At 36.8% G+C, this 27,118-nt stretch overlaps 7 protein-coding genes and 1 long non-coding RNA gene across 10 annotated transcripts in view; 3 read left to right on the plus strand and 5 right to left on the minus strand.

Annotated features, from left to right (window-relative positions):
- LOC9328750 (kinesin-like protein KIN-UA) overlaps positions 1–1,038 on the minus strand; it is a 5,209-nt gene extending 4,171 nt beyond the window's left edge. The window contains 2 exon segments of the mRNA XM_021013363.1: positions 1–93; positions 266–1,038. The exon segment at positions 1–93 is cut by the window's left edge and continues 112 nt beyond it. Of these exon segments, the coding sequence (XP_020869022.1) occupies positions 1–93; positions 266–467 (295 nt within the window). The 5' untranslated portion in view covers positions 468–1,038.
- A 2,517-nt stretch (positions 1,039–3,555) lies between these two features.
- Positions 3,556–5,184, minus strand: LOC9328751 (zinc finger A20 and AN1 domain-containing stress-associated protein 1). The gene is made up of 2 exons (XM_002892643.2): positions 4,772–5,184; positions 3,556–4,334 (listed from the first exon to the last, which is right to left on the minus strand). The coding sequence occupies exon 2, from the start codon at positions 4,296–4,298 to the stop codon at positions 3,789–3,791; it is 510 nt and encodes a 169-aa protein (XP_002892689.1). The 5' UTR covers positions 4,299–4,334; positions 4,772–5,184; the 3' UTR covers positions 3,556–3,788.
- Positions 5,185–6,038: 854 nt separating this feature from the next.
- On the plus strand, positions 6,039–7,997 carry LOC9328752 (transmembrane protein 64). The gene is made up of 4 exons (XM_021011968.1): positions 6,039–6,709; positions 6,959–7,195; positions 7,294–7,511; positions 7,603–7,997. Exons 1-4 carry the CDS (start codon positions 6,452–6,454, stop codon positions 7,793–7,795), a joined length of 906 nt encoding a protein of 301 aa, XP_020867627.1. The 5' UTR covers positions 6,039–6,451; the 3' UTR covers positions 7,796–7,997.
- A 254-nt stretch (positions 7,998–8,251) lies between these two features.
- LOC110224789 lies at positions 8,252–11,295 on the minus strand. 3 transcript variants are annotated; one of them, XR_002329282.1, is made up of 3 exons: positions 10,790–11,295; positions 10,624–10,679; positions 8,252–8,662 (listed from the first exon to the last, which is right to left on the minus strand). It is a non-coding gene; the product is annotated as an uncharacterized LOC110224789 (long non-coding RNA). The 3 variants fall into 3 exon arrangements; XR_002329283.1 differs by having other exon boundaries at positions 8,252–8,653; positions 10,790–11,293; XR_002329281.1 differs by having other exon boundaries at positions 8,252–8,688; positions 10,790–11,292.
- Positions 11,296–11,994: 699 nt separating this feature from the next.
- LOC9325999 (probable LRR receptor-like serine/threonine-protein kinase At1g12460) lies at positions 11,995–15,586 on the plus strand. The gene is made up of 2 exons (XM_002889890.2): positions 11,995–13,759; positions 13,861–15,586. Exons 1-2 carry the CDS (start codon positions 12,606–12,608, stop codon positions 15,353–15,355), a joined length of 2,649 nt encoding a protein of 882 aa, XP_002889936.1. The 5' UTR covers positions 11,995–12,605; the 3' UTR covers positions 15,356–15,586.
- Positions 15,548–17,665, minus strand: LOC9326000 (probable aminotransferase ACS10). The gene is made up of 4 exons (XM_002892644.2): positions 17,000–17,665; positions 16,824–16,922; positions 16,513–16,673; positions 15,548–16,428 (listed from the first exon to the last, which is right to left on the minus strand). Exons 1-4 carry the CDS (start codon positions 17,489–17,491, stop codon positions 15,564–15,566), a joined length of 1,617 nt encoding a protein of 538 aa, XP_002892690.2. The 5' UTR covers positions 17,492–17,665; the 3' UTR covers positions 15,548–15,563.
- Positions 17,666–18,191: 526 nt separating this feature from the next.
- On the plus strand, positions 18,192–24,939 carry LOC9328753 (vacuolar protein sorting-associated protein 18 homolog). The gene is made up of 24 exons (XM_021012195.1): positions 18,192–18,329; positions 18,559–18,745; positions 18,842–19,054; positions 19,139–19,278; positions 19,369–19,464; positions 19,757–19,824; positions 19,920–20,021; positions 20,139–20,283; positions 20,768–20,911; positions 21,019–21,138; positions 21,284–21,340; positions 21,421–21,480; positions 21,627–21,734; positions 21,893–22,035; positions 22,228–22,306; positions 22,413–22,475; positions 22,569–22,699; positions 22,781–22,886; positions 22,988–23,176; positions 23,377–23,604; positions 23,699–23,854; positions 23,975–24,136; positions 24,373–24,489; positions 24,581–24,939. The coding sequence occupies exons 2-24, from the start codon at positions 18,583–18,585 to the stop codon at positions 24,758–24,760; spliced, it is 2,970 nt and encodes a 989-aa protein (XP_020867854.1). The 5' UTR covers positions 18,192–18,329; positions 18,559–18,582; the 3' UTR covers positions 24,761–24,939.
- Positions 24,837–27,096, minus strand: LOC9326001 (guard cell S-type anion channel SLAC1). Its single transcript, XM_021012196.1, has 3 exons — positions 26,297–27,096; positions 25,412–26,217; positions 24,837–25,334 (listed from the first exon to the last, which is right to left on the minus strand). Exons 1-3 carry the CDS (start codon positions 26,798–26,800, stop codon positions 24,983–24,985), a joined length of 1,662 nt encoding a protein of 553 aa, XP_020867855.1. The 5' UTR covers positions 26,801–27,096; the 3' UTR covers positions 24,837–24,982.
- Positions 27,097–27,118: the final 22 nt, after the last annotated feature.

Here is a 27,118-nt window from a genome sequence, read left to right on the forward strand (position 1 = left end):
GTAACTCAACACAATCAGCAAAATCAGCATCAGCAATCAATTCCTCACCATAGCGTAGGCTTAATCTAACAGCTACTCGAACTCTCCCAGGAACTTCAAAACAAAATCACAATTCAACAACTATAAAAAAAAAAACAAATTCATAATCTAGCTTAATCCAAAATCTCAAACACATCAATAAAAAAGTTTATGTTTGGAGGAAAAAAAACTAAACAGTGAAATTTTCTAGGTAAAAAAAAAAAGGGAGGAACAGAGGATTTTTTACCACCGGCGTCGCCACCGCTTCCAGACTTAGAAGAGCCGCCACCACCAAGTGCGGCGGGGCTGCTTTTTCTAAGCACTGACTTGGATTTGACAGAAGATTTCTGACCACCGGAGGAAGTAGAAGTAGAGGACTGAGTTCTGAGTGAGCTTCTTTGAGTACCATTTCTGTAATTCAAAGCTCCGGTTCCTGAAGTCGTTGACATTTTTCTTCTTCAAACGCATAAATCCAAAAAAGACCAAACAAATTCTCTTGGAGAGTATCAAAAACAAAGAAGCTTCTTTTGTGTTTCCTCAATTTTATTAGTTCCCGAGAAAATTCCTTTAATTTTCTTTCTTTCACGGAGTTTAATTTCTCGGGAAAATTGCAAAAATTGAGAGAGGAGAGAGAGAGAGAGTGTTGAGTGAAGTGGAGGGAATCGTGTAAGAAGGCGTGACACAGTTAAAACTAACATCAAGTTGTGTCCTTAAGATTTTACGGGTTTGACATAAATACCCTTTACTGGTCCCGTTATTTACCCGCTGGACCATTGTACGGTACGGTTGTTGTTGTTGTCCGCGTGAATCACTATTAATGCAATGCTCTACTGTTAGTGATAATATTCGAGCGACCTTTGTCACGAAAGATGTGACCATTTTAATTGCTTACTATTTATAGCAAAATCTTTTCTCTAAAGTTTGTCTATGTTTAGTCGTAAAAACTACTTTATGTTAAGTAGAGCATTGCGAAGATTACGAAGATGTTGTATATACCACTTTGCTTGGATTGGTCCACAAATTTTTAGTCCATTTTATAATTTTATCACATATGTTTGGGTGAAACTGTAAAAACGTAAGTCGAGGTGGACTAATTTGAATGAATTTTTTTATGTTAAATTTGAATTCGTTTCTTTAAAGCATAATTATAGGAAGATCAATTAAAAGACCAAAAGATTTTGGACTGAGAGAAGGAAAAAGGAAAAAAAGAAAAGGCAAAAACAACAATAAAGGGATTCAAGGGCCCATAGAAAAAGTAAATTTGTCAAATCGTCCCAATGAAAAGAGTTTTCCATTCAAAATTTTGGTTGAGCCAATAAAAATTTACAAAAAATAAAATAAAATAGGAAATTAATTCATTAACAAAATATAAGGTGCTCTGAGATGAATTGAATCTGAGTATATATTAAAACTGTAGATTATCTAACACAATGTCAATTTAGTTTTAAGATGGACATTTGTGGATCGGCAGAAAAAAGTTGTTAAATCAAAATTCTGATACGATTTTTTCACAAAACTTGTAGTTCGTTTAGACCAGGTCCAAACGTCATGATTTTTCCAAACTCAAAAACACCTATCATATTAAAAAAATGAACATATTCAAATAGTGAGTTCTTAACCCAATTGACACATCTCTGATATTTCATAATCAAATATCAAATGAAACCTTTTTTTGTCATTCTGGTGCTTTGTATACTGTAGCATTGATGTATAAAGAGGGAAACTTATTCAAAGCACTCAGACTACTCATGTAGTGGCCTTCGTCAACGAGATTTACTAAAGTGAGTTAAATTCAAGGGACAAAGAGTTATTTTTCTATAAAATACATAAAGGGTCACTTTTTATTTTCTCTTTCTAATTTCAGCATTATTTGTTTATTAGTATTTATCATATGGGAGATATTCTAGACATGAAAATGTCCAAAATCAAAAATTGAATTCATATAGAATTGGAAACTATGAATTACAAAAGGTTATACGACTGCTGCAATGTCAGATCATTTGATATTGCATCATGGGCTGAAAGTGGTTTTCCAAAGGTTGCAATGTCGCAATAAGGTCTTCATTTTCCCACTATTTCTTTTATATATAAGAAAGAAAAATAACAAAGCCTTAAAGCAAAGAAGTACAAAACATGTTTCACAGTCGAAAAATAAAAGTCTACATGTTTATCTGTCAAGTTTGATAAAGAAAACTGTAATGCACTGCATTTCTCTCCTTGCTTTTTGTATATTGGTTGATAAGATCCTGAAAATGGACCCAAGATTGTAATGTAACCATCAAGAAGTGAAAGTGAAAGCAACAGTTTACCCACACCAAGGACATATGTTCTATCTCAACTCGTCGGTTGCAGTCTTAAGTTTTTTAATTATCAATTTTTGTTTCTTCCAGTTTTTCATAGTTTAGGCAAAGTAGAAACCGTATTTGAAAATCAAATCCAGTTTCATCTGGTGAAATTTCAGATCAAAATCAGCTGTATGCAAAGACAGTATATAAAAAAAAAAAAAAACTGCATGGATACTTCATACTTCTTTTATATAAATAGATCAGATGTAACTAGTGTACTTGATTGTGGATAGTGACATTGTTCAATACACAATTACATTGTTCCAGTTTGATATCAATTTTGGTTTCTTCAAGTTTTGTCATAGTTTAGGCAATTTAGGAACCGTATAATTTTAAAAAAATTCGATGGGTTTAAACTCTATAAACATGTAATCCGCTATATTAATCGAACCGTTTGATATGTATATTCAAGTTCAGATAAACGCAAATGTTGTGCAACTGCATTGCCATAACCAGACAAAGAGACGAACAAAAGGATTCTATAAGCTTAAAGATTGGAATCCGAACTTCACAACATAGCCCCAACGAGATGAAGATCATACAAGCCTAGGGAAATAATCTTATGAGCATCATTGCTAGGTAATATGGATTCACAAACGATAGAATGTAATCCATCTACAGTCATCTGAATACAACCCCGAATATCCCGACTAGTTCAAACAAATCGATCAAGGCCAAAAGCAAACACCTCAAGTCTTTAAAGTTTCTTAGCTATTAACCCTGCAGATGCAACGTCTGTCAAAGCATAGTGCCACTGCCGGGCAAAATCAATGATTTCATTCAATTACTAGGCACTATCACCTCTACATCAAGACATCTCTTAATCTTCCATGGTTCAATACATATAAACTACTTTGAATACTTCACTGTATCCACCATAAGCTATATACAAACTCCGCTTGTTCTAATTCCCACAACTATAAATGATTCAAACATTCCCCAGGTAAGAAAAACACCGTTATCTCGAGCTAAGACGAAGAAAGTAAAATCAATGACTCATTCAATCCAGGACACTTAACACCTAAACTAAAGACACCTCCAAATTTTCCATGGGTCGATACCAATAAACTCCCTAGAGGACATCTTCAGTTTCAGATATATCAGGCCACACACTTTATCCACCTTAAGCTACATACAGACCCAAACTTGTTCATTAGTAACCTATAAACAAACCAAGAGGATCCTAAAAATAAGCTGGTCCCAATGAGAACACAATTTTATGATATGACCAACAATTTATTACAGAACAACAAATCCAATGTTGCAAATCATGAAACCACATAATAGCAGAATCGAAAACCTTTCCTAAGAAACCCTAAAAGCAAATCAAACCATAATAAGAGCAGAAAAAAGAGCCAAACCACCAACATCACGAGACTTTAATATAAAAAAAAACAAAGAGAACACACCAGTTTCTTCACCAATTCATATCCTCTCAACCTTATCAGCCTTCACCACAGGATTAGCCTTAGCAATGGCTTCTCTCGCGACTCCTTTGAAATCGAACTCGCACTCATGAGTCTCTGGATATCTATGAGTTCCACAGAAAGTGCTCCCACACTTACACTTGAAACCCGTCACGCCCACTTTCTTGTTACAGCTCAAGCATCTCGTAGCCGTCGATTTCGGTGGATCCAAGGGAGCTGCAGCCAAATCACCACCGCTCGTTGTTGATGAGGAAGAAGATCCAGATTCGAGGACGCCTTGAGTGATTTCTTGGCTCTGTTGTGGTTGGATTTTGGGTTTATTAGGGTTTAGAGATTTCTCTACGGCGGCTTTAGCCGAAGCGGTTTGTTCCTCCGTAGCTCGGATGTCTCGGTAGCATTTGGAGCAGAGGTTCATGTTCGATGGTGATCCGAAGAAGCCACATCCTTTGACGCAGAGCTTTGGCTCTGATGGAGAGAAGCTTGTGCCGTCGTTTTGCTCAGAACCCATAATTGAAAATTTTCCAATTCTAAAATCGAAATCTTACTGCAAAAGAAAAAAGAACAAAAATCTTGAATCGAAGAAACAGATGAAGAATGAATTTGTGACTATAGGGTTAGGGTTTGTATTTATGATTTCTTTGAGAAAATAAAGGAAAATTAAGAATATCGATAGATTTTGGAAAATGGAGATTCTTGGCTTGTTTCTCAAGCGAGAAAGACTAAAATTATTTATCTCAAGCATGACGAAAATACCCTTAGCACTCTTTATAAAATCGAAGAGTAAATGCGTCATTTGTCAACCCTTAAGACCAGGTCAGCGTCTAACTAAAAAGACTACTTTACCCTTTCGGCACAAAAAAAAAAAAAAAAGTTCTTATCTTCGAGTGGTTTGATCGAATGGTTCTGAATAAGATTAAGGAATCAAACGAAGAACACAAATCTGAAAATTGGAACAGAACGAAAAACCAATAAGATATTTACCTAATTTCCGATATGTCTGCTTTTAGTTTTCCGGCGACAAGTTTCGTAAAGAAAATCTCTGACGGTATATATCACTGAGAATTTTGGACAGAAAGTTCGTGATTTGATCGGAGACCAAGACCGTAACCGAAACCTCTTAGCTTTCGCCAGAGAGAAATTAGGACAGAACAGAAACCAGACTCTTTTAGTTCTTTTGCATTTGTCTTTGTGGTTTCATGGTTTATTCGTATGTGATAAGGCGCACGGGAGATCTTATGCATCGTCTGATAATATTCGTTCGATGAAACAAACGGAGAGTGATGACGTCATCGTTTTATAATCCAACGGTAGTGATTGGAACTTTTCCGATGAGATAAAGTGGATATAAATGGGTGGGGTTATCAACTTTTTATGGTGTTTGTGGATTACGATAAAGTTGGTATCGGTTCGTGAAGATAATCGGTTTATGTGAACCGGGTTTGGTTTGTGGGGACAGGCCTAGCTGGTTGGACGGTGACGTAACAGGAGATTAAAGAAAGAAAGTGGCGCGTTTGTCCCGACGCGTTTAGTCAATCGCTCTTTTGATTTGATCGGAATGTGATGATTACCATTATGTTCCAAATGTACTAGCTCATCCTTGGGTCTTTTGTAACTGAGTTTTTCACGAATCTATCTACCACTAGTGAATCATTCCGGCGAAAATCTACATGACTAAATCCTTTTACGCAGAGTGTTTGCATGTACACTATATGTTATATCGAATCTTGAGCTATAATGAGTCCAGACTACTCAAATTTCCACGTATCCTTGTCTAAACGGTGGTGGTGTATCTGGTTTGGAAGCAACAAATCAAAATCCAAAACCGTTGCGTTGAACACTCTCATTCAAGACTGTATCCTTTTAATTTGGTTATGCATTTTACTTAAACACACCATCATTAGACGGATTCGATAATAATGATTTTTGGATCTAATACTAACCATAAGGTCCACAAACCGAATTAAATTGTTCTAGTTTGACAATTGTTTATAAGGTCCACAACCAAGGTTCTTATGCTAGCTCCTCGTTGGTAATTCATGGTATTAAAACTTCAAAACGTAGCTATCTATATCGATACGTCCATTTATAAGCATCTTCTATTTTTATTTGCTTACAAGTCTCAACTTTGGTTGCTTTTTATTTCCTTGTTTCTCTCATTCTCTTTCATGTTATGTTATCCTACATATTTGATTGATATTTCTTCTGTCAAATAAAAAAAAAAAAAGCTTAAAAGCAACATATAACATGTATGATATGTACCCACCGTGACGGCAAAGCGAAAATAAAGCGGCGGTCTAAAGCAACTCGCTTACATATTATCGGTGGTTCGTGACGGAGCAACAGCTATTAGCCACTCATATGTCTCCACTTGTCCGATTACGACACCGGTTTAATAATTTGAAAGTAAACCACTTAATTATTACGATATCATTTTTTAAAAAGTAAGGAATCAAAACATATAACGAATAAATATAATTAAGATTCTTTCTTCTAAACCCATTCGCTCTCTCCGATCACAAACAACCATTTGATCTAACGGTTTAATTTTCTCGAGAAACCGAAGGAAAACAGAGGTGCACAACGATTCTGCCGGTAACTTTTGAGATATTTTTTGGGCAAAAGAGTTCATTTTTTTGGTTTTATCTTCGTCTCGATCGATCTATGACGTACAGCAATGGCGTCGATGGTACGGTGCCTGAGCTGAAATTGAGAGTCGAAGATTCCGAAAATGGTGATTATGTGAAATTGAGAGGGAGATCGGATGAAGAAGAAGAAGGGTCATCGGCGGAATCATCGGGATTTTCGATAGGATCGGTTACTTCTGTCTGGTTCTGGGTGAAATTGATCTCCTTGGTCGTTTGTTTGGTTTCATTGGCTTTTGTAATCATCAAATGGATTGGTCCGTTTTTGATCGAAAAGGTTCGTTTTTTATTTTTGTCTCTCGAAGATCTGATGCTTATTGGTTACATTTGATTGAATTGTGTTTCCTGCTGGGTTTAATTTAGGGTTCTTGTGTATTTAGATTGATCCCAGATATTAGGGTTCTTGAATTACATGTATGAGTATTTATTTATAAGGTTATTTCATTTAGCGGTTCATTTTGTTTGTTGTTTATCAATGATAGAAACGTGAAGTTTATGATCATTTATGTTGCTGTGATGTTTTCAGGAGCTGATTCCATTTATAAATTGGGTGAGAAACACATTCAGCATTCCGGTTCTCGGTCTTCTACTCTTTGCCTCAGTGGCTTTGTTTCCAAGCATTCTTCTCCCTTCTTCTCCTTCCATGTGGATGGCTGGTCTTACATTTGGTTATGGAAAAGGGTTTTTACTGATTCTATCAGCAGCATCGATCGGTGTTACTCTTCCTTTCTTAATCGGGCATCTTTTCCTTCATAAGATGCAGGTAAGCATCATCCCATACTCTTTGGTTTGTATACTTATTATTAAGCTTGTACCATTAGATGATCATATTGGCCTTTTTCTTCCTTGTCATTTGCGCAGGAATGGTTGAAGAAATACCCGAAAAAAGCAGCCATACTTAGAGCTGCTGGTGAAGGAACCTGGTTTCATCAGTTTCAAGCAGTCACACTAATCCGTGTCTCTCCATTCCCTTACATCATATACAACTACTGCGCATTAGCCACTGGAGTTCATTACGGTCCTTACATCTTAGGCTCTCTTGTTGGAATGGTTCCTGAGATCTTTGTCTCAATTTACACGTATATGCCTCTCTCTCTGTCTCTTGTCTCTATGTTCAGACATTATCTGCAGAATCTTAGACTGGTGGTTTTCTTTTTTGGATATTTGTAGGGGAATAATGCTGAGGACACTAGCAGTTGCATCAGACACGAGACACACACTTTCGGTTGTGGAGATAGTCGTGAATGTTCTTGGCTTCTGTGTAACTGCGAGCGCGACTATAGTCTGCACAATCTATGCGAAGAAGAAGCTAAGTGCGATGCAATCAGAGGACGTAGAGACATTACAAAATCCAATACTTTAATAACTCTTTTCACCACTAAGCGCTTCTTCTAGATCACAACATACCATCTAACACGATCTTGATATTGATAATATATATAATTTGTTTTTTTTTTTTGTTTTGTTATTCTTATTCATTTGAAAGTGAATATCTATGTCTCTTTTCTCTTGTATATATGTATCAACTGAATTTTGAAAATCTCCAATGTATATTTATTAGATCATCTAAGTCTTTTCCTTTCCTTGTATATAATTCAACTCATGGAAGTGTCAAGTATGTATCATGGAACAATGTCTTGTTGGGTTTTGTTCAAAAGTAAAAAACAGAAATTGGCTTCTAAACAATCGTAGTTAAAGGTTTAGGTTAATTTCAAGTGATATTCTATATATTTAACGCAGATTTAATTGATTTTTATGTTTTATAAACATTTGTATTTTGGGGTTTGCTTTTTTTCATTAGTTGTTTTGTGTTTAGATAGATGATAAATGATGTTTTAATATAATAAAGGAAAAGAAAGTATATGATGGGAAATTGAAATAAGACACATTTATGGGGACGGTTACAAAGGCTAAATTTACTCGGACAAGTCACAAGTGTACAAAGGTAATGCTATTTAATGTCTCATCTTGAAGATTGTGTGTCCTCTATGCTCCATGAAATTTCTGTATCAAATGATCTTTGGAGCTAACTCGATGGTGAGTGTCATTGATGACGTCATCTGTTTGGGTTTCGTTGACGGAGGACGGGAGGAGTCAACGCGAGAACATCTGATGGTGATCGGAGGGTTTTTGTTAGAAGACAATTTGAACGAATTTGATTTGGCGAATAACAGATTTGGGTTTAGTGCCACGTTATTGGGTCGTCGGGTCGTCGCACTAACTGGGCCAACTTCAAAGTCTTCAATTTCACTTCCACTTAAATTTAACACGACTAAATGCGTTTCAACACTTAGATTTTTAATATGATTTTTTTAATTGCTTGCAATCAAAATCTTTTAGTTAAAAAATTAAAACACTTTACTTAAATGTAAAATTTATATTACGTGAAAAATATGTTGAACTTAAGATCACCACAAAACTTACGTACCAAAACGACGAGATGCAAAGTTCGGTTTCTTTTCAACGTATTTAAATTTGACACTTAGTTTTTTTAGAAACAAAAACATTTTGTATATTTAAAAAATTTAGCTGAAAATCAAAACAATTTAGTTAGTTAAAATATTATTTGTAAAAAATCTTAAAACTTAACCAATTGTTAAACTAAAATATGTGAAAACATGTTGAACTTATGACACCACAAAACTTAAAAATAATTTATAAAAAAATAAGTGTTAAGTTTTTTTATTATGTGTAAAACATTTTGAATCTAGAACATCTTAGTGTGTTGGATGTTGTGTCCAATTAGTTTACACATAAATTTAACACTTATCTAAATAAATAAAAAAATTATCTCAAAAATTATTTGAAAATATAAAAAACTTCAGTTTTAGTATTAATATAAAAATATAAGTTTAAAAACATTTTTTAATTAAAAAAACAAGTGTTGAAAAATTATATTATGTATAAACCATGTTGAACCCAAAAACATTTTTTTAATAAAATAAGAACAAGTGTTAAAAATTTAAATTATGTGTAAACCATATTGAACCTAGAACACCTCTTAGCAGTTTGGATGTTGTATCCAATTAGTTTACACAAAATTTAAAAATTTAACACTTATCCCAAAAAACCCTTATAGATTTAATTAGTAATATAAACTATAAGTTTAAAAACATTTTTTAATAAAATAAAAACAAGTGTTAAAAATTTAAATTATGTGTAAACCATATTGAACCTAGAACACCTCTTAGGGATTTGGATGTTGTATCAAATTAGTTTACACAAAATTTAAAAATTTAACACTTATCCCAAAAAAACCTTTTTAGTTTTAATAGTAATATAAAAATATTTTTTTAATAAAATAGAAACAAGTATTAAAAATCTAAATTATGTTTAAACCATATTGAACGTAGAACACCTCTTAAGGGTTTGGATGTTGTATCCAAATAGTTTACACAAAATTTAAAAATTTAACACTTATCCAAAAAACCATTATAGTTTTAATAGTAATATAAAAATATAAGTTTAAAACATTTTTAATAAAATAAAAACAAGTGTTATAAATTTAAATTATGTATAAACCATATTGAACCTAGAACACCTCTTAGAGGTTTGGATGTTATGTCCAATTAGTTTACACTAAATTTAAAATTTTAACACTTACCTAAAAAACCTTCAAGTTTAAATAGTAAAATTAAAATATAAGTTTTAAAACATTTTTTAATAATATAAAAACAAGTGTTAAAAATTTAAATTATGTATAAACCATATTGAACCTAGAACACCTCTTAGGGGTTTGGATGTTGTGTCCAATTAGTTTACAAAAATTTTAAAAATTTAACACTTATCTAAAAAACTTTAAAGTTTAAATAGTAATATTAAAATATAAGTTTTAAAACATTTTTAATAAAATAAAACAAGTGTTAAAAAATTAAACTATGTATAAACCATATTGGACCTAGAACACCTCTTAGGGGTTTGGATGTTGTATCCAATTAGTTTACACAAAATTTAAAAATTTAACACTTATCCAAAAAAACCCTTATAGTTTTAATAGTAATAAAATAAAAACAAGTGTTAAAAATTTAAATTATGTGTAAACCATATTGAACCTAGAACACCTCTTAGGGGTTTGGATGTTGTGTCCAATTAGTTTACACAAAATTTAATATTTAACACTTATCCAAAATATAAGTTTAAAAACATTTTTTAAGAAAAAAAATAAGTGTTAAAACAGAAGAAATTACTTACAGCGCATAAGTGTTGATGATCATGCTGTCCATAATTCTAGGGTACCTTGGAAGAAGCTGAAATCCAATAAAACGGAGAAGGATTAATTATTTGGTTGAGGGATAAATAATAAACTTAGAAACATACGAAAATAAAGAAAAGCAGAGGGGATTTTGAGATTACTTACAGATCAAGGAAGCAGAGGATTTTGAGATAGTTCTTCTTGTTGAGTGATTGTGAGTAGTCGAACGATTGGATGGTTTTGCTCACTGATATGGTGTGACTCTGTGTCCAAATCGATTTTGACCCCGACGATTGAGCCTTGTTCTCTCCAGGGGCTTGACGACGTTGTTGCCTCTACACCACCGCCACGGCCACTATGGAGAGACGGATGGATTTATTGATTGAAGATCTTGTTAACTTCATGATGATGGAAACAAAAAACGAAACTAAACTTGAAAGCGAAAGATTCATACGAAATTGTTTCGGATCACACACTAACTCAGTGAAAAATCGAAACGATTCATAGCTTTAGAAAAAACACGAAAAGATGATCTCTGACTTGCTCTCGTTGCCATTAAAACACTCTCTCTTTTTTTTCTTTTCTTTTGGTGACAATTATGTTATGATTTTGACCTAAGAAGACATGTTGAGTATTTATAAACAGAGATTGTTGTCCAATAAAAAGGAAATTCAGAAAAAGGAAATTTAGAAAAAGGAAATTTCCATTTATTTTGTTATTAGAAAAAGGAAATCACTCGATGAATTTGATTAGGGTTTAGTTATAACGTTATTGGGCCTTCGCACTAACTCTGCCGACTTCAATTATGCTATGAAAGTTTTTGATAGAGACCTAATATCTTCATTGCACAATGCACACTACTAGTCTCAAACCACAATAATATTCTCAAAAACGAAAGAACAAAATGATTAAACAAACTCAGTAAAACAGAGAGAACAGAAGCCACAGAAACAAACAAATGACAGAAAGACGTTTACTTTTGGTCACTCACTTGTCTCTGTCTCTAATTCTCTTCCCTTCTTTTAAAACCCATTAGTTTCCAAAAGTTTGATTTGGACCTTAAAAAACTTATGAATTAACCCCAAACCTACTCTGAATGTTCATCAAAAGCCATGTACTAGATTCAGTATTGCCTAAAAATAACTCATTCATTCTTACTTCATACTGTAAGATTTATTTGACTCCAAATAACATCTCATCATTTGAATCGAATATTAAATGTACAATTCTCTGTTCATCATGCATTCAATATGTTTGTAACTACCAATTGAGATGGGGGACCAAAACTTTCTTGTTTTTTTCTTCTTAAAAATTCGAGAATTCAATTAAAGTTTATATATTCATTTTTGTGAAAACAATTAGGTAGGGATTATTTAATGGAAAAAAATATGGTTGGTGAAGGAGAGAATAAATGCTTTGGTAAGAAGTACAGACAAGCCAGACACTCTCCTCCATTACATATAGACGATGAACAAAGCAGGCACGTGCTTCGTCTTCCTTTGGTTTGGTGGAAGCCAGAGAGTGAGATAATTTAATTCGTTCATCAAGTTACTTTCCAGCCAAGGCACCACTCTCTTCTCTATAATGCAAGATGAGATTAGATTAGCCTGAGAACACATTCCTTATTCTTTCGTGCATTTGGTTCGAAAACTTGTAAAACCCCAAATACTCTGTTTACTGTTCTTGAATCTGTGATTCTTTCTTTCTTCTTTTGTCGTTTCTCGAGAGTGTTGACTTTGGTCGGTAATTGTTTTTTCTAGCCGTTAAGGATGACTAAATATATGAAGAAGCAGCTCAAAAGTTCTCAGCTTTAGCTCAATCCCAATAAATATCAATCGTTTTGCTTCATAAATGCAGCTACTTGTTCTTGATTCTGGTGTTAGAGAACAAATCCCAATTTGGAGCTCGGGTTTAATTTCGGATTCGGGTTTGGATCCTGAACAGATAATGTCAATTGGGTGGATCCGTTTATGAGCTGAATATGAGAAAGATTCATCTTTTTCTTGTTTTGGTAAATTTCATCTACATTTCATCTTCTCTCTCCCAGACAATCAATGAGCGAGACATTTTGCTTCAGTTCAAAGACAGTATCAGTGACGATCCGTACAACAGTTTGGCTTCTTGGGTCTCCGACGGTGACCTCTGCAATAGCTTCAATGGAGTCACTTGTAACCCACAAGGTTTCGTGGACAAAATCGTTCTTTGGAACACCAGTCTCGCCGGAACCCTAGCTCCGGGATTGTCAAATCTAAAGTTTGTTCGAGTTCTGACCTTGTTTGGCAACAGGTTTACAGGTAATTTACCGTTGGATTACTCAAAGTTGCAAACTTTGTGGACGATTAATGTTAGTTCCAATGCGTTGTCTGGTCCGATTCCGGAGTTTATCGGTGAATTGTCTAGCTTAAGGTTTCTTGACTTGTCTAAAAATGGTTTCACCGGAGAGATTCCGGTTTCTCTGTTTAAGTTCTGTGACAAGACCAAATTTGTTTCACTGTCTCATAACAATCTCTCTGGATCAATCCCTGGTACGATCGTGAACTGTAACAACCTCGTAGGATTTGATTTCTCTTATAATAATCTGAAGGGAGTGTTACCGCCTAGGATTTGTGATATTCCGGTGCTTGAGTATATCTTAGTGAGAAACAATTTGTTGTCTGGTGATGTCTCTGAGGAGATAAAGAAATGTCAGAGGTTGATTCTTGTCGATTTCGGAAGCAATTTGTTTCATGGATTAGCGCCTTTTGAGGTTCTTACGTTCAAGAACATAACTTATTTCAATGTCTCTTGGAACCGGTTTGGTGGGGAGATTGGAGAGATAGTTGATTGCAGTGAAAGTTTGGAGTTTTTAGATGCTTCGTCGAATGAGTTAACTGGTAGGATCCCAAATGGTGTTGTGGGTTGCAAAAATCTCAAGCTTTTGGATTTGGAGTCTAACAAGCTGAATGGTAGTATCCCTGGAGGTATCGAGAAGATAGAGACGCTCTCGGTGATCAGATTAGGCAATAATTCTATAGATGGGGAGATACCAAGAGAGATTGGAAGTTTGGAGTTTCTACAAGTTTTGAATCTGCATAACCTCAATCTCATTGGTGAAGTTCCAGAGGATATATCCAATTGCAGAGTACTTCTTGAACTGTAAGTTCTGCTCGTTGCTCGATGTTTCAGCGAATGTATCGATTTTTGTTACCGTGTAGGAATCTCAAATTGTTGTTAAAATTCTTGCTTATTCGTTGCAGAGATGTTTCAGGTAATAATTTAGAAGGAGAGGTCCCTAGGAAGCTATTAAACTTAACAAACTTAGAGATTCTTGATCTGCATCGAAACCGTCTCAATGGAAGTATTCCACCTGAACTTGGAAACCTCTCCAGCATCCAGTTTCTTGATCTTTCACAGAATTCACTTTCAGGTTCAATCCCGTCTTCCCTCGAGAATTTGAATGCACTAACACATTTCAATGTCTCCTACAACAATCTCTCCGGTATTATCCCTCCTGTTCCAGTGATACAAGCTTTCGGATCTTCTGCGTTTTCAAACAACCCTTTCCTTTGCGGTGATCCTCTTGTAACTCCCTGCAATTCTCGTGGGGCTGCAGCAAAATCCAGAAATTCTAATGCTCTAAGCATTTCGGTTATCATTGTTATTATTGCGGCTGCTATTATCCTCTTTGGTGTCTGTATAGTGCTTGCTTTGAACATAAGAGCTCGTAAAAGGAGAAAAGATGAGGAAATACTTACAGTCGAAACCACTCCTCTGGCGTCTTCAATTGACTCTAGCGGTGTGATAATCGGAAAGCTTGTTCTTTTCAGCAAGAATTTGCCGTCAAAATATGAAGATTGGGAGGCGGGTACAAAAGCTTTACTCGACAAAGAAAATATAATTGGCATGGGGTCGATTGGATCTGTCTATAGAGCATCTTTCGAAGGAGGGGTTTCCATTGCAGTGAAGAAGCTTGACACTTTGGGAAGAATCAGAAACCAAGAAGAGTTTGAGCAAGAAATCGGACGGCTTGGAGGTTTGCAACATCCGAATCTGTCTTCTTTCCAAGGTTACTACTTTTCCTCAACAATGCAGTTGATTTTCTCTGAATTTGTCCCAAACGGTAGCCTCTACGATAATCTACACCTAAGAATTTACCCCGGAACCAGCTCAAGCCATGGGAATACCGATTTGAATTGGCACAAAAGATTTCAGATTGCTTTAGGATCCGCGAAAGCGCTCTCTTTCCTACACAATGACTGTAAACCGGCGATTCTTCATCTCAATGTTAAGTCCACCAACATTCTTCTAGACGAAAGATATGAGGCAAAGCTATCAGATTATGGGTTAGAAAAGTTTCTTCCGGTTATGGACAGCTTCGGTTTGACCAAGAAGTTCCACAACGCGGTTGGGTACATTGCCCCAGAGTTAGCTCAGCAGAGTTTGAGAGCCAGTGAGAAATGCGATGTGTATAGTTATGGTGTAGTTCTTCTTGAGCTGGTTACAGGTAGAAAACCGGTGGAGTCTCCATCGAGAAACCAAGTCTTGATCTTGAGAGATTATGTGAGGGACTTATTGGAAACTGGTTCAGCTTCTGATTGTTTTGACAGAAGGTTGAGAGAGTTTGAAGAGAACGAGCTGATTCAAGTCATGAAGTTAGGACTCCTTTGTACGTCGGAGAATCCACTGAAGAGACCGAGTATGGCTGAGGTTGTGCAGGTTCTTGAATCAATCAGAAATGGATTTGGATCATGAGAAAGCTTTTTCCTTTTGGAGTAAAGATTGCATAGATATTGTGCAGTGTAGTGTTTAGAGCTTAGAAAGTGGGTTTAAGAGGGGAATAAGTTTATTCTTTTGGTGATTTTTGGGATTTTCCGGTTTAGATTTACATTTGTTCAATGAGATTGTTAGTCTGGTTTACACAATACGGAACCGACTTTTGAGGAATGTAGATAAGCAATTTTCAATTTTGTGATTTACATGTTACACAAACTTTTCTGATACGGTTCATAACTACAAGCACATCTTTTTCAGACAAATTACTAAAACAGAATCTAAACCATCCTGGTTCAATACAATGACAGCAAGATCCTGGTGTTACATTGAACTTACCAATGTCCAAGAACTTGTTCCAAAGCTCGATTTCGCCTTTCTCGCTATAAGAAGAGATCAATCCTCTCATATCTGCCCAACAGAACAACCCTCCATTGCTTCTCGTGCACTCGATTCCTAAACCTTTTAATCCCTTCACAAACTCTGAGTAGATTCTCTGTAGTCTCTGTCTATTGGTTTTAACATATGTTTGAAGGAATTCCGGTTTGGAGATTGCAGACATGAGCAAATGCTGGGATGGTGATGAAACGGGTGAGAGCGTTGTGAGCTTTCTAGAAGCTGCTAAAACGTTCTCATTGAAGGAGTAAATGGCGCCGGCTCTGAGTCCTGGAAAAGACAAGTCTTTTGAAAGATCATACACGATGTGAACTCTTTCCTTGTCGAGATTCTCTTCTGTGTCAGCTATTTCAGCTATGCTGACAAACTCTGCTTCTTCATCTCCGTGGATCGAACAAGCAAAGATCTCGTTGGATATTATATGAATGTTCTTTTCGCGGGCAAAGTCCAAAAGAGCATAGAGGTTTTCTCTGCTCAAGAGACGTCCCATGGGATTGGAAGGGTTTGAGATTATGATTCCGCGGATTCTCACACCGCGTTTCTTGGCTTGAGAGAAAGTTCGGTCAAGTGCAGTAACGGATATATTGAAGTTGTCAGAACTTCTACAAGGAACGTGTATGATTTCAACTCCGTTTCGCCATTTAACATCCACATGGAATCTGCATTAACAAACCAGCTTTTGAAGCTACAGACTAAGTATTCTTTTGCAGCCACAGAGTCAAGCAATAAACTGAAATCGTTACCCAGGAGAACACGGCGTTGGAACAAGGAAAGCGTTTCCAGAATCGGCTAAGCAGAAGGAAAGAATCTCTATGGCTGATGCTGCACCAGAAGTTAATACTAACTGCGATGGATCAAAGCAAACAGAATTCTTGGTTGCTTCAGACATGAGCTTTGCCACAACCTGTCTCAATAAAAATGAGAATCCACAAACTTCAGTCACAGACAGAGAACACATAAAGATCCAAAAGCATGAGAACACAGATGTATTTCTTCCGGATCATAATTGAGTCAATGAAAAGTTGAAAACTTTAAGGTGTAAAAGAAAATAAACCATTTTGAGTTCCATAAGTCCATCAGAAGGCTCGTAGGAAGCAATCCCACTTAAACTCAATCCAATTGAATTTTGATCCGAAACCAAATCCGAGCTCAGCTATAGTGTAAACGAAGAACATTAGATCATTAAACCCTGTAAATAAAAACGATAAAAATCGAAACTTTTTTTTTCACCTTGTTCTGAGCTAAACCAAGTTCGATGATACCATCCGGGTTACCCAACTCGTCATATGGATCCTCCGCGGCCCGTTTCAAACCCACGTGATACGGTGTATCACCACCACCTTTGAGGATACTATTCGCCAGACCCGAAACCGAAACGTGAGCTCCGGAATTTCTCGGCGAGGGAATGACCCGAGAGAGAGACCGAGACAAACCATTCAGCTCCGACTGAGTTGGACTCGAGGAGCCCGAGTTCTGATTAGCCGGGTCGGATTCGGATACGGGTTCGTCTCTACGGTTTCGTTTGAGGTAAAATTGGAGAAAGTAAAAGAAAGCACAAGGAATTACAGAGCCCAAGACTAAACCACCACGGCCTTGAACCACTCCTTGTAAAGGTACGATCACTCTCATGACGGTTGTTCCTCCTCCTCCTCCTCCGCCGTCGTTTCCGACGGATGTTTTTGAATCAGGTGTACCGCTCCGGCAGATTCCGGTACGGGTCATTATACCTCACTCATATGAGTGTGTTTAAACCGGATCGGGTAAGTGGATAATCGGGTCAGCGGAGGACTAAAAAGAGTAAGAGAGATTTGATAAGAAAATTATAATTCTTGTTTTTAACAATTTTCTGATGTCTTGTTTGGAATTTTTTGGTAGTGGCGTTGATTCGTTGCTTGCTTCAAGGTTTTCGATTTTTAGTCGTTGAGATTTTTTGGAGGGAGGACGAATGTAATTTACCATATTACCCCTTTAGTCTTTATGTAGTGTGTGTGATCAAGTAAGTATCAACATCCTTAATCCTTTGATTTTCTTTGTCCTTTCTATTGTTCTCCGCAACCACAAGTTACAATGACCCGAATCGGATATACACAACTTTCTTATTTTCACAACTTTTTTATATCAACAAACAAAAAGATGTTGTTCCTTTTACCAAAAAAAAAAAAAAAGATGTTGTTCGAAAGTGGATCCAAGTTTTTAAAATTGGGCCTTTAAATATTCGATTTTCTAATTTTGAAGTAGGCCGGGCCTTACTATTTTTTTTTGCTTTGAAACCACCGAGAACTCTCTAAACGATGCTAATCCAATTCAACAACATTGAACCGGTGTAGCTGGTTAACTAACTCAGTGAAACACTGCGTTTTAACTATTTACCTCTTAACTCAAAAACGTAGCCGTTTTGGTTGTTTTAGTAAGTCGGCCTTGAATTCGTTGGACGACAGAGACAGATTAAATATAAGTCGGACGGAAGCCACTCGAAAAGACGGTGGCGTTTTGTGTCGCTGATCAGATTTTATAAACCGGGTCCAATTTCTCCTGCTCGCCGATCAGATCTCCGACCAAGGTAACGATTCCGATTGTTGTAACCAATGTAGAAACCTTAATGAATCGACACAATCCCGAGTTTTAGTATTGCTGCAAGGTTCTGATAATCTTCGCTTTAAAGTTCCCAATGTGTTCATTCAGAATCGATCTCTCATCTTTGAATTTTGGTTTCGAGGTGTAAATTAATTGGTCAAAAACTCAAAAAATCTGGATAAGAGTTTTAAGTTCATAAGTTTTTATATGTGCAGTTTTTGATTAAGAGGGGGAAGAAGATGGATCAAGGAAGGCAAGCGTTTTCAGTTGATCTTCTTGAGAGAAATGCCACAAAGAATCGTGGCATGATTACATGTATGGCTGCTGGGAATGATGTAATTGTTCTTGGAACAAGTAAAGGATGGATTATCCGCCATGATTTCGGACTTGCGGGTTCTTCTGGTATACTCAATTTTGTCATTCTTTTGTTTGTTAATTCACTGGTGAAAAGTTCAATTTGTGAGAAATATAGATGAATCTTTTTCCTTTTGGATATAGAAATTGATCTCGCTGTTGGTCGGACTGGGGAGCAATCGATTCACAAGGTTTTTGTTGATCCTGGTGGTAGTCATTGCATTGCTACAGTCACTGGTGTTGGAGGAGCTGAAACTTTTTATACTCATACAAAGTGGCCTAAGCCGCGTGTGTTGAGCCGTTTGAAAGGTTTGGTGGTTAACGCTGTGGCTTGGAATAGACAACAGATAACAGAAGGTTATGCTTTTGGTGTGATATGATGAGTCTTGTTCTTCTCGCATGGATCAATATTGATGTTCTTCTGTCTTTCCCTGAATTCAGTTTCTACTAAGGAGATCATTGTGGGCACTCAGGATGGGCAGCTGTTTGAGATGGCCGTGGATGAGAAGGACAAGAGAGAGAAGTACATCAAGTTTTTGTTTGAACTAGATGAACTTCCCGAAGCCTTCAAGGCTTTGCAGGTACTAACATTTTATTCCGAGTTGAGATTATATGTTTCCTCCATTGGTTTATTATTCCAATCACTGTCTTTTATTGAAACAAATGTGTAGATGGAAACGGCCAACATAAGCAGTGGGATGAGGTACTATGTGATGGCTGTAACACCTACTCGACTCTACTCGTTTACAGGGATTGGAACATTAGAAGTAAGCTAAACTCTGTTCTGTTATGTAATGATTTCTGTACATTTGAAATGAAATGCTAGCATTAGGAGATTAAGTGGAAGGTCACATTATATCATTGAACAGCATCCAATTTAGTCGCTAATGGTTGGGCTTCAAATGTCAAACATGCTTGTTCCTCCTTTCAAATATCGCATCGAAAAATTAGATCCACGTCTTATTGTTTAGATCTTACTTACATCAAATCTATGATCTTTGGAAAATGTGGATTAGCTTTTCTTGTATTCAATTTCTAACTACTAAGTGTTTACTCCAGTCTGTTTTTGCTAGTTATAAAGAACGTGCAGTCCATTTTATGGAACTTCCTGGTGAAATACCAAACAGGCAAGTGTTTGATTACCTTGGGCTCATTTTGCGTATGAAGGAAATCACAATGTGTAACTCTGCTCTCTGCACATATAATGTTTATCGTCTTTCAGTGAGCTACATTTCTATATAAAGCAACGAAGAGCGGTGCATTTTGCATGGCTTTCAGGGACAGGAATTTATCATGGTGGCCTAAATTTTGGAGCTCAGCACAGGTATAATGACAGTACTAGTGTCTCTCTGAAATAATTATTTGGATCTTTCTATTTGTTGCTCACTTTTCATATTTTTTGGTAATTTCGTTCTGTAATTTAATTGAAACTTGTTGGTAGTTATCCAAATGGTGATGAGAACTTTGTGGAGAACAAAGCACTCTTGGACTACTCAAAACTGAGTGATGGCACTGAAGCAGTCAAGCCTGGTTCGATGGCACTCTCTGAATATCATTTCTTGCTTCTTATTGGGAATAAGGTTAAGGTATGTGTGGAAACATGAGGTTTATACATTCCTCGTGCATGTATTTTAGTTTGATGATACGGAATTACAATATCACTCAGAACCGTGTGAAATCAACAAAAACGTGATTGGTTTTTTATATTTGGTTTTTTTCCTTTTAGTATTTGGTTTTTGGGTGTTTTCCTTTTAGCATTAGGTTTTGGGTGTTTTCCTTTTTACGTTAGGGTTATGCTTTAAGTTATAATCTTGGCGTATGTATATCAATAACTAAAGGTCTTTATGCTAATGAAAACAGAACTTCTAACAATTAACCTAATTCTCTAAGAGAGACTTTGGTTAAAAGGAAACTTTGCTTAAATCTCTCTCTCTCTCTCTTACGTTAACAACGGCTCTGAGATCGAAGTCGAAACCTATGGCTCGTATCATTTGATTTGGCTGCATATAAGTGTTTCGTTTCATAAGTATGCTTACTTTATGGTTTCTGCATTCCTAAATTGTGGGGTAGGTTGTGAATCGCATAAGTGAACAAATCATTGAAGAGCTCCAGTTTGATATAACGTCAGATTCAGTTGTGAGGGGCATAATTGGACTTTGCAGTGATGCCTCTGCTGGCGTTTTCTATGCATATGATCAAAATTCGATATTCCAGGTGTGTTTTGGCTTACTCATTTATGATGATTGTAAAACTTCCGTAGTAAATTTCTCTAATAAATTCTGCTTTCACTTCTCATTTTGGGATTTTGATATATTCTCTAGGTTTCTGTGATTGACGAAGGCCGAGATATGTGGAAGGTTTACCTGGACTTGAAAGTCTATGCTGCAGCTTTAGCAAACTGTCGTGACCCTCTCCAGAGAGACCAAGTTTATTTAGTTCAGGTGATCCCCTTGACTTAGTCAGTTAAGTTAATAGGCATTGGTTTTGAGCCACATGTGTTATATTGCTGTCGCCTGCCTATAGACACTTGGCAGGAATAATCTCTCTGGTTTTGATTATGTGTGGATTGGGCACCTTCTTTTGTAGGCAGAAGCTGCATTCACCAATAAGGAATATCTGCGAGCAGCATCATTCTACGCGAAAGTAATTTCTGATTCCTCTGTTTTACTTTGTTCTTTCGTGATGTAATGCATCATTGACGTGGTACAATGTTTTCTTTGCAGGTCAATTATGTAATATCTTTTGAGGAGGTCACTTTGAAGTTTATTAGTATAAACGAACCAGTAAGCATTTACGTTTGTCTCTTTGCTAGTTTTATTTTTATAACATAAAGAAATCTCTAATCCAGTGCGTGCTGTTCAGGAGAGAAAAATGTGTTTCATTTGTGGGCTTGAATATTCACTGCCTTTTGTTCCTTATGTGATTGCAGGAAGCTTTAAGAACATTCTTGTTGCATAAGCTTGATAATCTTTCAAAGGAGGATAAATGCCAAATTACGATGATATCAACATGGGCAACTGAGCTGTATCTGGACAAGGTTTAGCTATTGTTGTCTCTGGTCTCACTTCTCATTAAAAATATATTTGGAAAACATCTATTATTCCCTTAATTCCTCTTATTGATTTCGTCACCGGTTTGCTTTCTGAGTTTTTGTATCTTGTTACTTTGTCTCATATTCCTGGAATGCGAATATAGATAAATCGGCTGCTTTTGGAAGATGACACTGCTATAGAAAATCGCGACTCGGAGTATCACTCAGTCATTCAAGAATTCCGTGCTTTCATGAGCGATTGCAAGGATGTATTGGATGAGGCAACCACAATGAAACTTCTGGAAAGGTAAATTCCACAAGTATCGCAGGCGATCCATTAAATTCTATCTTTAAGCCAGTGAGACCTTCATGATGATGTGTATTATTTTCTGGGATAATTTGTTCTCTTAAACACTGTTTTCAGAACATCTCATAGGATACCTTGCTTGCGGGTATTAAACTCTTTCTTCTTATTATCTCTTTTTTTCTTCTCTTGTAGTTATGGTCGGGTTGAGGAATTGGTATATTTTGCAAACTTGAAGGAGCAGTATGAAATTGTAGTTCACCATTATATTCAGGTGAATGGCATGATAAGTTTTTCTTTTCTCGATTAATCCATATAGATAACAATATCTTAGTCAGACTTGTTTAGTTTACATTATAAGTTTTGTATTTATCTATTAGCAAGGTGAAGCAAAGAAAGCATTGGAAGTGCTCCAAAAATCTTCAGTTTCAGTTGAACTTCAGGTGTGTAAAAATTAGCACTGGGATCTTCTGAAATTATGTCGTCCTCCAATCTTTGTTTTGTCTTGAAACTATAATATATTTTGCACATTTCAGTATAAATTTGCTCCAGAACTTATTATGCTTGACGCATATGAAACCGTGGAAGCATGGATGGCCAACAAAAATCTTAATCCAAGGAGATTAATTACTGCAATGATGCGTTACTCTAGCGAACCTCATGCAAAGTAATGTCCCACATCTTAACTATATGTCCATTCACGTTGTGTTACCAATCTCGCCAGTAACTCCTCCAAATTAAATTTCAGGAACGAGACACATGAAGTCATCAAATATCTTGAGTTTTGCGTCCACCGTCTGCATACCGAGGATCCAGGGATTCACAATCTGCTTCTCTCATTATATGCCAAGCAGGTATGGTTGCTTTTGATTCCTTAAAACTTAAGAGGCATGTGATTCTGTGACAAGAGGTTTCTAAAGTGATACATAATGGTTCTTTTTATATATATAATTAGGAAGATGACAGTGCCCTCCTCCGTTTTCTGCAATGCAAATTTGGGAAAGGACGGGAGAACGGTCCCGAATTTTTCTACGATCCCAAATATGCGTTGCGCCTATGTCTCAAGGAAAAGAGAACCCGTGCCTGTGTCCATATATACAGCATGATGTCTATGCATGAAGAGGCAGTAGCCCTTGCTCTTCAGGTAATAAATCCATTTTAATACCAAAAGTAAAGTATTTTTCACTTCCTTCTCCTACGCGCGATCTGTAACTGAAAACGTATTTTGAAACAAATATTTTACTGAAAACCATATTTTATTATGCTAATGTGCAGAAAGTTTGGTTAACCATTTTAGTCTGAACTTTCTTCTGGTAGTGTTTGAAAACGGTTTCTGTTTTACAGATTGATCCAGAACTTGCTATGGCTGAGGCTGATAAGGTTGAAGATGATGAAGACTTAAGAAAGAAGCTGTGGCTGATGGTTGCAAAGCATGTTGTCAAGCAGGAAAAGGGAGCTAAAAGGGAAAACATAAGGAAAGCTATTGCCTTTCTCAAGGAAACTGATGGCCTTCTAAAGATTGAAGATATTTTGCCTTTCTTTCCGGACTTTGCCTTAATTGATGACTTCAAGGTTAGTCAACGTTTCCTCTTTTGCAGACACACATGTCTTGGGACAAACAAGTTGCTCCTGCTCTCTTGTAATTTTCTTCAATACGCTTTTTCAGGAAGCGATTTGCTCATCTCTCGAGGATTACAACAAGCAAATAGAACAATTGAAAGAGGAGATGAATGATGCCACACGTGGTGCAGATAACATTAGAAATGATATTAGTGCGCTAACTCAAAGATATGCTGTAATTGACCGCGACGAGGAATGCGGGGTATGATCATCCTAAGATTGACTAGCCTTTATCTCGTGTCTACCTATATATAGATATGAATTGTGTTTTCCAAAGCACCAAAATCACCAGCACACCTGTTCCTTTTCAATGTGTTACCAGGTTTGTAAACGTAAAATCTTGATGATGGCCGGGGATTTCAGAATGGCCCAGGGATATTCTTCAGCGGGACCATTGGCTCCTTTTTATGTCTTTCCTTGTGGGCACTCTTTCCATGCACAGTGCCTGATCACACACGTCACAAGCTGTGCACATGAAGAACAAGTAAGTCTTGAACCATGAGTTCTTGTTATGAGTTCCCTCTTATTTCCTTCTGCATATTAGATACTGCAAATTTGGGCAATATTTAGTTCGTTCTTGAGTTACCATAGGTAAAATTTACCTTGCCGGCAGCTTAGTTCTCATTTCTACTTGCAGTAAATACATAAATTTCGGGCTTTATTTTTCCATGTTGAAATTGTGATTCCATTTTTGGATTGGTTTTCCAAATATCTGTCTAGGCCGAGCACATACTCGATCTGCAGAAGCAGCTCACATTGCTTGGTAGCGAAACCCGGAGGGATATAAATGGTAATCGATCTGATGAACCCATAACTAGCACAACTACTGCAGACAAGGTAAGGACATTTGTTTCATTTTTCTTTACTTTTTTTAAGTCTTCTATTAATATTTTCTATGGCTTGACATATTTTCCTTATTGTGAGGCAGCTTCGATCAGAGCTAGATGATGCTATTGCCAGCGAATGCCCATTCTGTGGAGAATTAATGATCAATGAGATCACTCTGCCTTTTATTAAACCTGAGGATTCACAGCATTCTACTTCATGGGACCTCCGACCAGCACAGACCAACTTAGCAAACCAGAGGACCATTTCTTTGCCTGTTTGATTCATGTCACACTGTGATTTCCTTTTTGTGTGATCTCTTATTCAGCTTAGCTTTGGAGTGTGAATGGGATTTTGAGTGCTGTAGTATTGATGTAATATTATTATTAAACATGCTTCTGGAGATACATACAACAAGCTGCTCACCTACTTGTGTCTATATCTAAAATGTTTTCTTGACTATTATTTCCATCTGAAAGATACTTCTGTATTCCATGATTTTACATCAGTGACGCGATTCTTCCTCGGCTTCAAAATCTTTTTCTGCAGATATTTTCTTCGCCAGAGCCTGCTTGGTCCAGCGCTTCAAGTCATAAGCTCTTTTAAAAGGTTTCTTCTCCCTGGTAAGTTTCTTCTTTGTAATGGCAATTGCAAGATCGTTTGGGAACAAAGTTTGCCAGACAAATGCGTGGAGAAGCGTGGAGACAAACAAAACGCAGACCATCACTGTAGAAATGAAGGAAAGAGTGAGGGCTAGAGCTCGGCTCGGGTAACCGGGTACTGCCTCTGCATACTTTATTGTTGCTACTGATGCTGTTGTCATAGGAAAAGTATATGACCACCACGCCACTGAGAACCTGCACAACCCTTTAGATACTTAGTTGCATCAACATATTATCAACCGAGAAAATATTTAAACACGAGATGGACTTACTTAAATCCAGTGAAGAAATTGATCCGCACAACTAGGGAAATGTATAGGAAGAGTGCAATAAAGAAGCAAGTTCTTGAACATCCGTCGAAGTGGCCATATATCGTGTTCCAAGCAATACTTGCTGCTGATGGGGCAGCTATGAACATAGAGTAAACAGGATGAAGCTCTTTAGGCAGAGCTTCACTGGTGGGAAGTCTCTGATAAAGTGTTACAAACACAACCAAGTAATGTGCAAAACCTACTGCCCATAGAAACTTAGCTACTTCATTCCATCCAACTTTTGAAGCTAAGATGGCCCCGACGAAATTCCCTACAACAGAAAGATGAGAAGACGGGTTTGCGACTTTGCATAGTCGCCTCTTCCCTCCCGAAAGCCATTGCCCGTAGATCTTTAGCTCGAGGAAGAAATAAGGACCCATGAAAACACACCAAATGGCGGGATGGAGGTATTTTGGTGAGAACACGGGAGGTACGCTGATGGCTAGGAACATGCAAACCACCCAAGGAGCGAAGAAGAAGTTGACTCGAACAGGATGAAAATACTCTCTTTTGACAGCTTCAAAGTAGAAGATGCATTTGAGTATGTAAGTGAAGGAGACAGAGACTAAAACTACCAGTGAAAATAGCCATACAACTAAGTTAATCAATGGTGTGATGTGTAAGAAGTTTGTAGCAGGACTTTTCGCTAGGGCAAGCCACAAAACAGCTTGACTGCTAAGTCCTAAACAGATACCGAAGCATCCAATCGGGAACCTTAGAAGAAACGGCCATTGCTCCTCTTTTGGAAGCAGAATATCTTCATTGTCCTACAAGAGAATACAATTGGACCTAACTAATTAAGCTTTGAAGAGAGAAACAGAAAGAAAAAGGGTTGTTAGTTGTTACCTTGACTTCATCCAATTCGGGTCCTCTAAGAGCAGCAAAGTATCTTCCTGCAGAAACATTTTCATTTATAGAATCATCCTTGGTCTCACCATCTTCAGTTCTTAAAGAATTCTCAATGTCTCTCTCCCTTATTATAGAAGGCAATAGAGATTTTTGTTTGCTCAGCGTAGATTTCGTCCTAAACATACTGAAATCTCCTTTCCGACCATCTCCACCGTTGATGATTCCGCCTGATTCAAACCCGCCAAAGCTACGACCACTCCTCGGTAAACTCTTCTTGTCATCTCTTTCTCTAGATTCTCTGTTAAGCACTGAGAAACCTGTCTCCAGCGAAACTTGTCTGCTGAAACCTCTGAATGGTCTTTGTTTCCCTCGGTTTGGTCCTCTGTTTCCAGAGAATCTCTTGTTGTTGTTCTCTTGCTGTTGAGGTTCTTGATCTGCTTCTTCTTCAACTTCATTGATGTCGGCGAAAGTGGAATGAGCATTTGATTGTTTCCTCTCCATTGATCAGAGCAATATGATACTTGAAACACACGAGAAGATATATTTTTTTCTATCGTATGAAGAGGAAACATGTTGATGACTTAATGTATATAGAAGAAAGATGCAATGGACTAAGTTTAAAAAGCAAAGTATGTGGTTAAGGAGAAGAAATCACGAGAGAGCTTTGTGAAAGGTGTGATTTAATGTTTATGTGAACCAATACTTTCCTGGAAAGTTTCTTAGGTTTCTCGTGAAAGTGTTTCGATCCAAACTACTTGGAAAAGGTGAGAGACGATGACAGAAAGAAAAAAAAAATAGGCCGTTCCATTAGTCACGAGA

The sequence above is a fragment of the Arabidopsis lyrata genome (genome assembly GCF_000004255.2).
Source record: "Arabidopsis lyrata subsp. lyrata unplaced genomic scaffold ARALYscaffold_1, whole genome shotgun sequence".
NCBI lineage: Eukaryota > Viridiplantae > Streptophyta > Magnoliopsida > Brassicales > Brassicaceae > Arabidopsis > Arabidopsis lyrata.

Bases quoted from the DNA above. Each gene is read 5' to 3' on its own strand.
- LOC9328751 (XM_002892643.2), bottom strand. From the start codon at position 4,298: ATGGGTTCTGAGCAAAACGACGGCACAAGCTTCTCTCCATCAGAGCCA.
- LOC9328752 (XM_021011968.1), top strand. From the start codon at position 6,452: ATGACGTACAGCAATGGCGTCGATGGTACGGTGCCTGAGCTGAAATTG. The intron at 7,196-7,293 runs GTAAGCATCATC...TCATTTGCGCAG, and splicing joins TTTTCCTTCATAAGATGCAG to GAATGGTTGAAGAAATACCC. The intron at 7,512-7,602 runs GTATATGCCTCT...GGATATTTGTAG, and splicing joins ATCTTTGTCTCAATTTACAC to GGGAATAATGCTGAGGACAC.
- LOC9325999 (XM_002889890.2), top strand. From the start codon at position 12,606: ATGAGAAAGATTCATCTTTTTCTTGTTTTGGTAAATTTCATCTACATT. The intron at 13,760-13,860 runs GTAAGTTCTGCT...TATTCGTTGCAG, and splicing joins TGCAGAGTACTTCTTGAACT to AGATGTTTCAGGTAATAATT.
- LOC9326000 (XM_002892644.2), bottom strand. From the start codon at position 17,491: ATGACCCGTACCGGAATCTGCCGGAGCGGTACACCTGATTCAAAAACA. The intron at 16,923-16,999 runs GTGAAAAAAAAA...TTTACACTATAG, and splicing joins TTGGTTTAGCTCAGAACAAG to CTGAGCTCGGATTTGGTTTC. The intron at 16,674-16,823 runs GTTTATTTTCTT...TTATTGAGACAG, and splicing joins GACTTATGGAACTCAAAATG to GTTGTGGCAAAGCTCATGTC.
- LOC9328753 (XM_021012195.1), top strand. From the start codon at position 18,583: ATGGATCAAGGAAGGCAAGCGTTTTCAGTTGATCTTCTTGAGAGAAAT. The intron at 19,279-19,368 runs GTACTAACATTT...ACAAATGTGTAG, and splicing joins AAGCCTTCAAGGCTTTGCAG to ATGGAAACGGCCAACATAAG. The intron at 24,137-24,372 runs GTAAGTCTTGAA...ATATCTGTCTAG, and splicing joins GCTGTGCACATGAAGAACAA to GCCGAGCACATACTCGATCT.
- LOC9326001 (XM_021012196.1), bottom strand. From the start codon at position 26,800: ATGGAGAGGAAACAATCAAATGCTCATTCCACTTTCGCCGACATCAAT. The intron at 26,218-26,296 runs GTAACAACTAAC...ATTCTCTTGTAG, and splicing joins CCGAATTGGATGAAGTCAAG to GACAATGAAGATATTCTGCT. The intron at 25,335-25,411 runs GTAAGTCCATCT...AGGGTTGTGCAG, and splicing joins AATTTCTTCACTGGATTTAA to GTTCTCAGTGGCGTGGTGGT.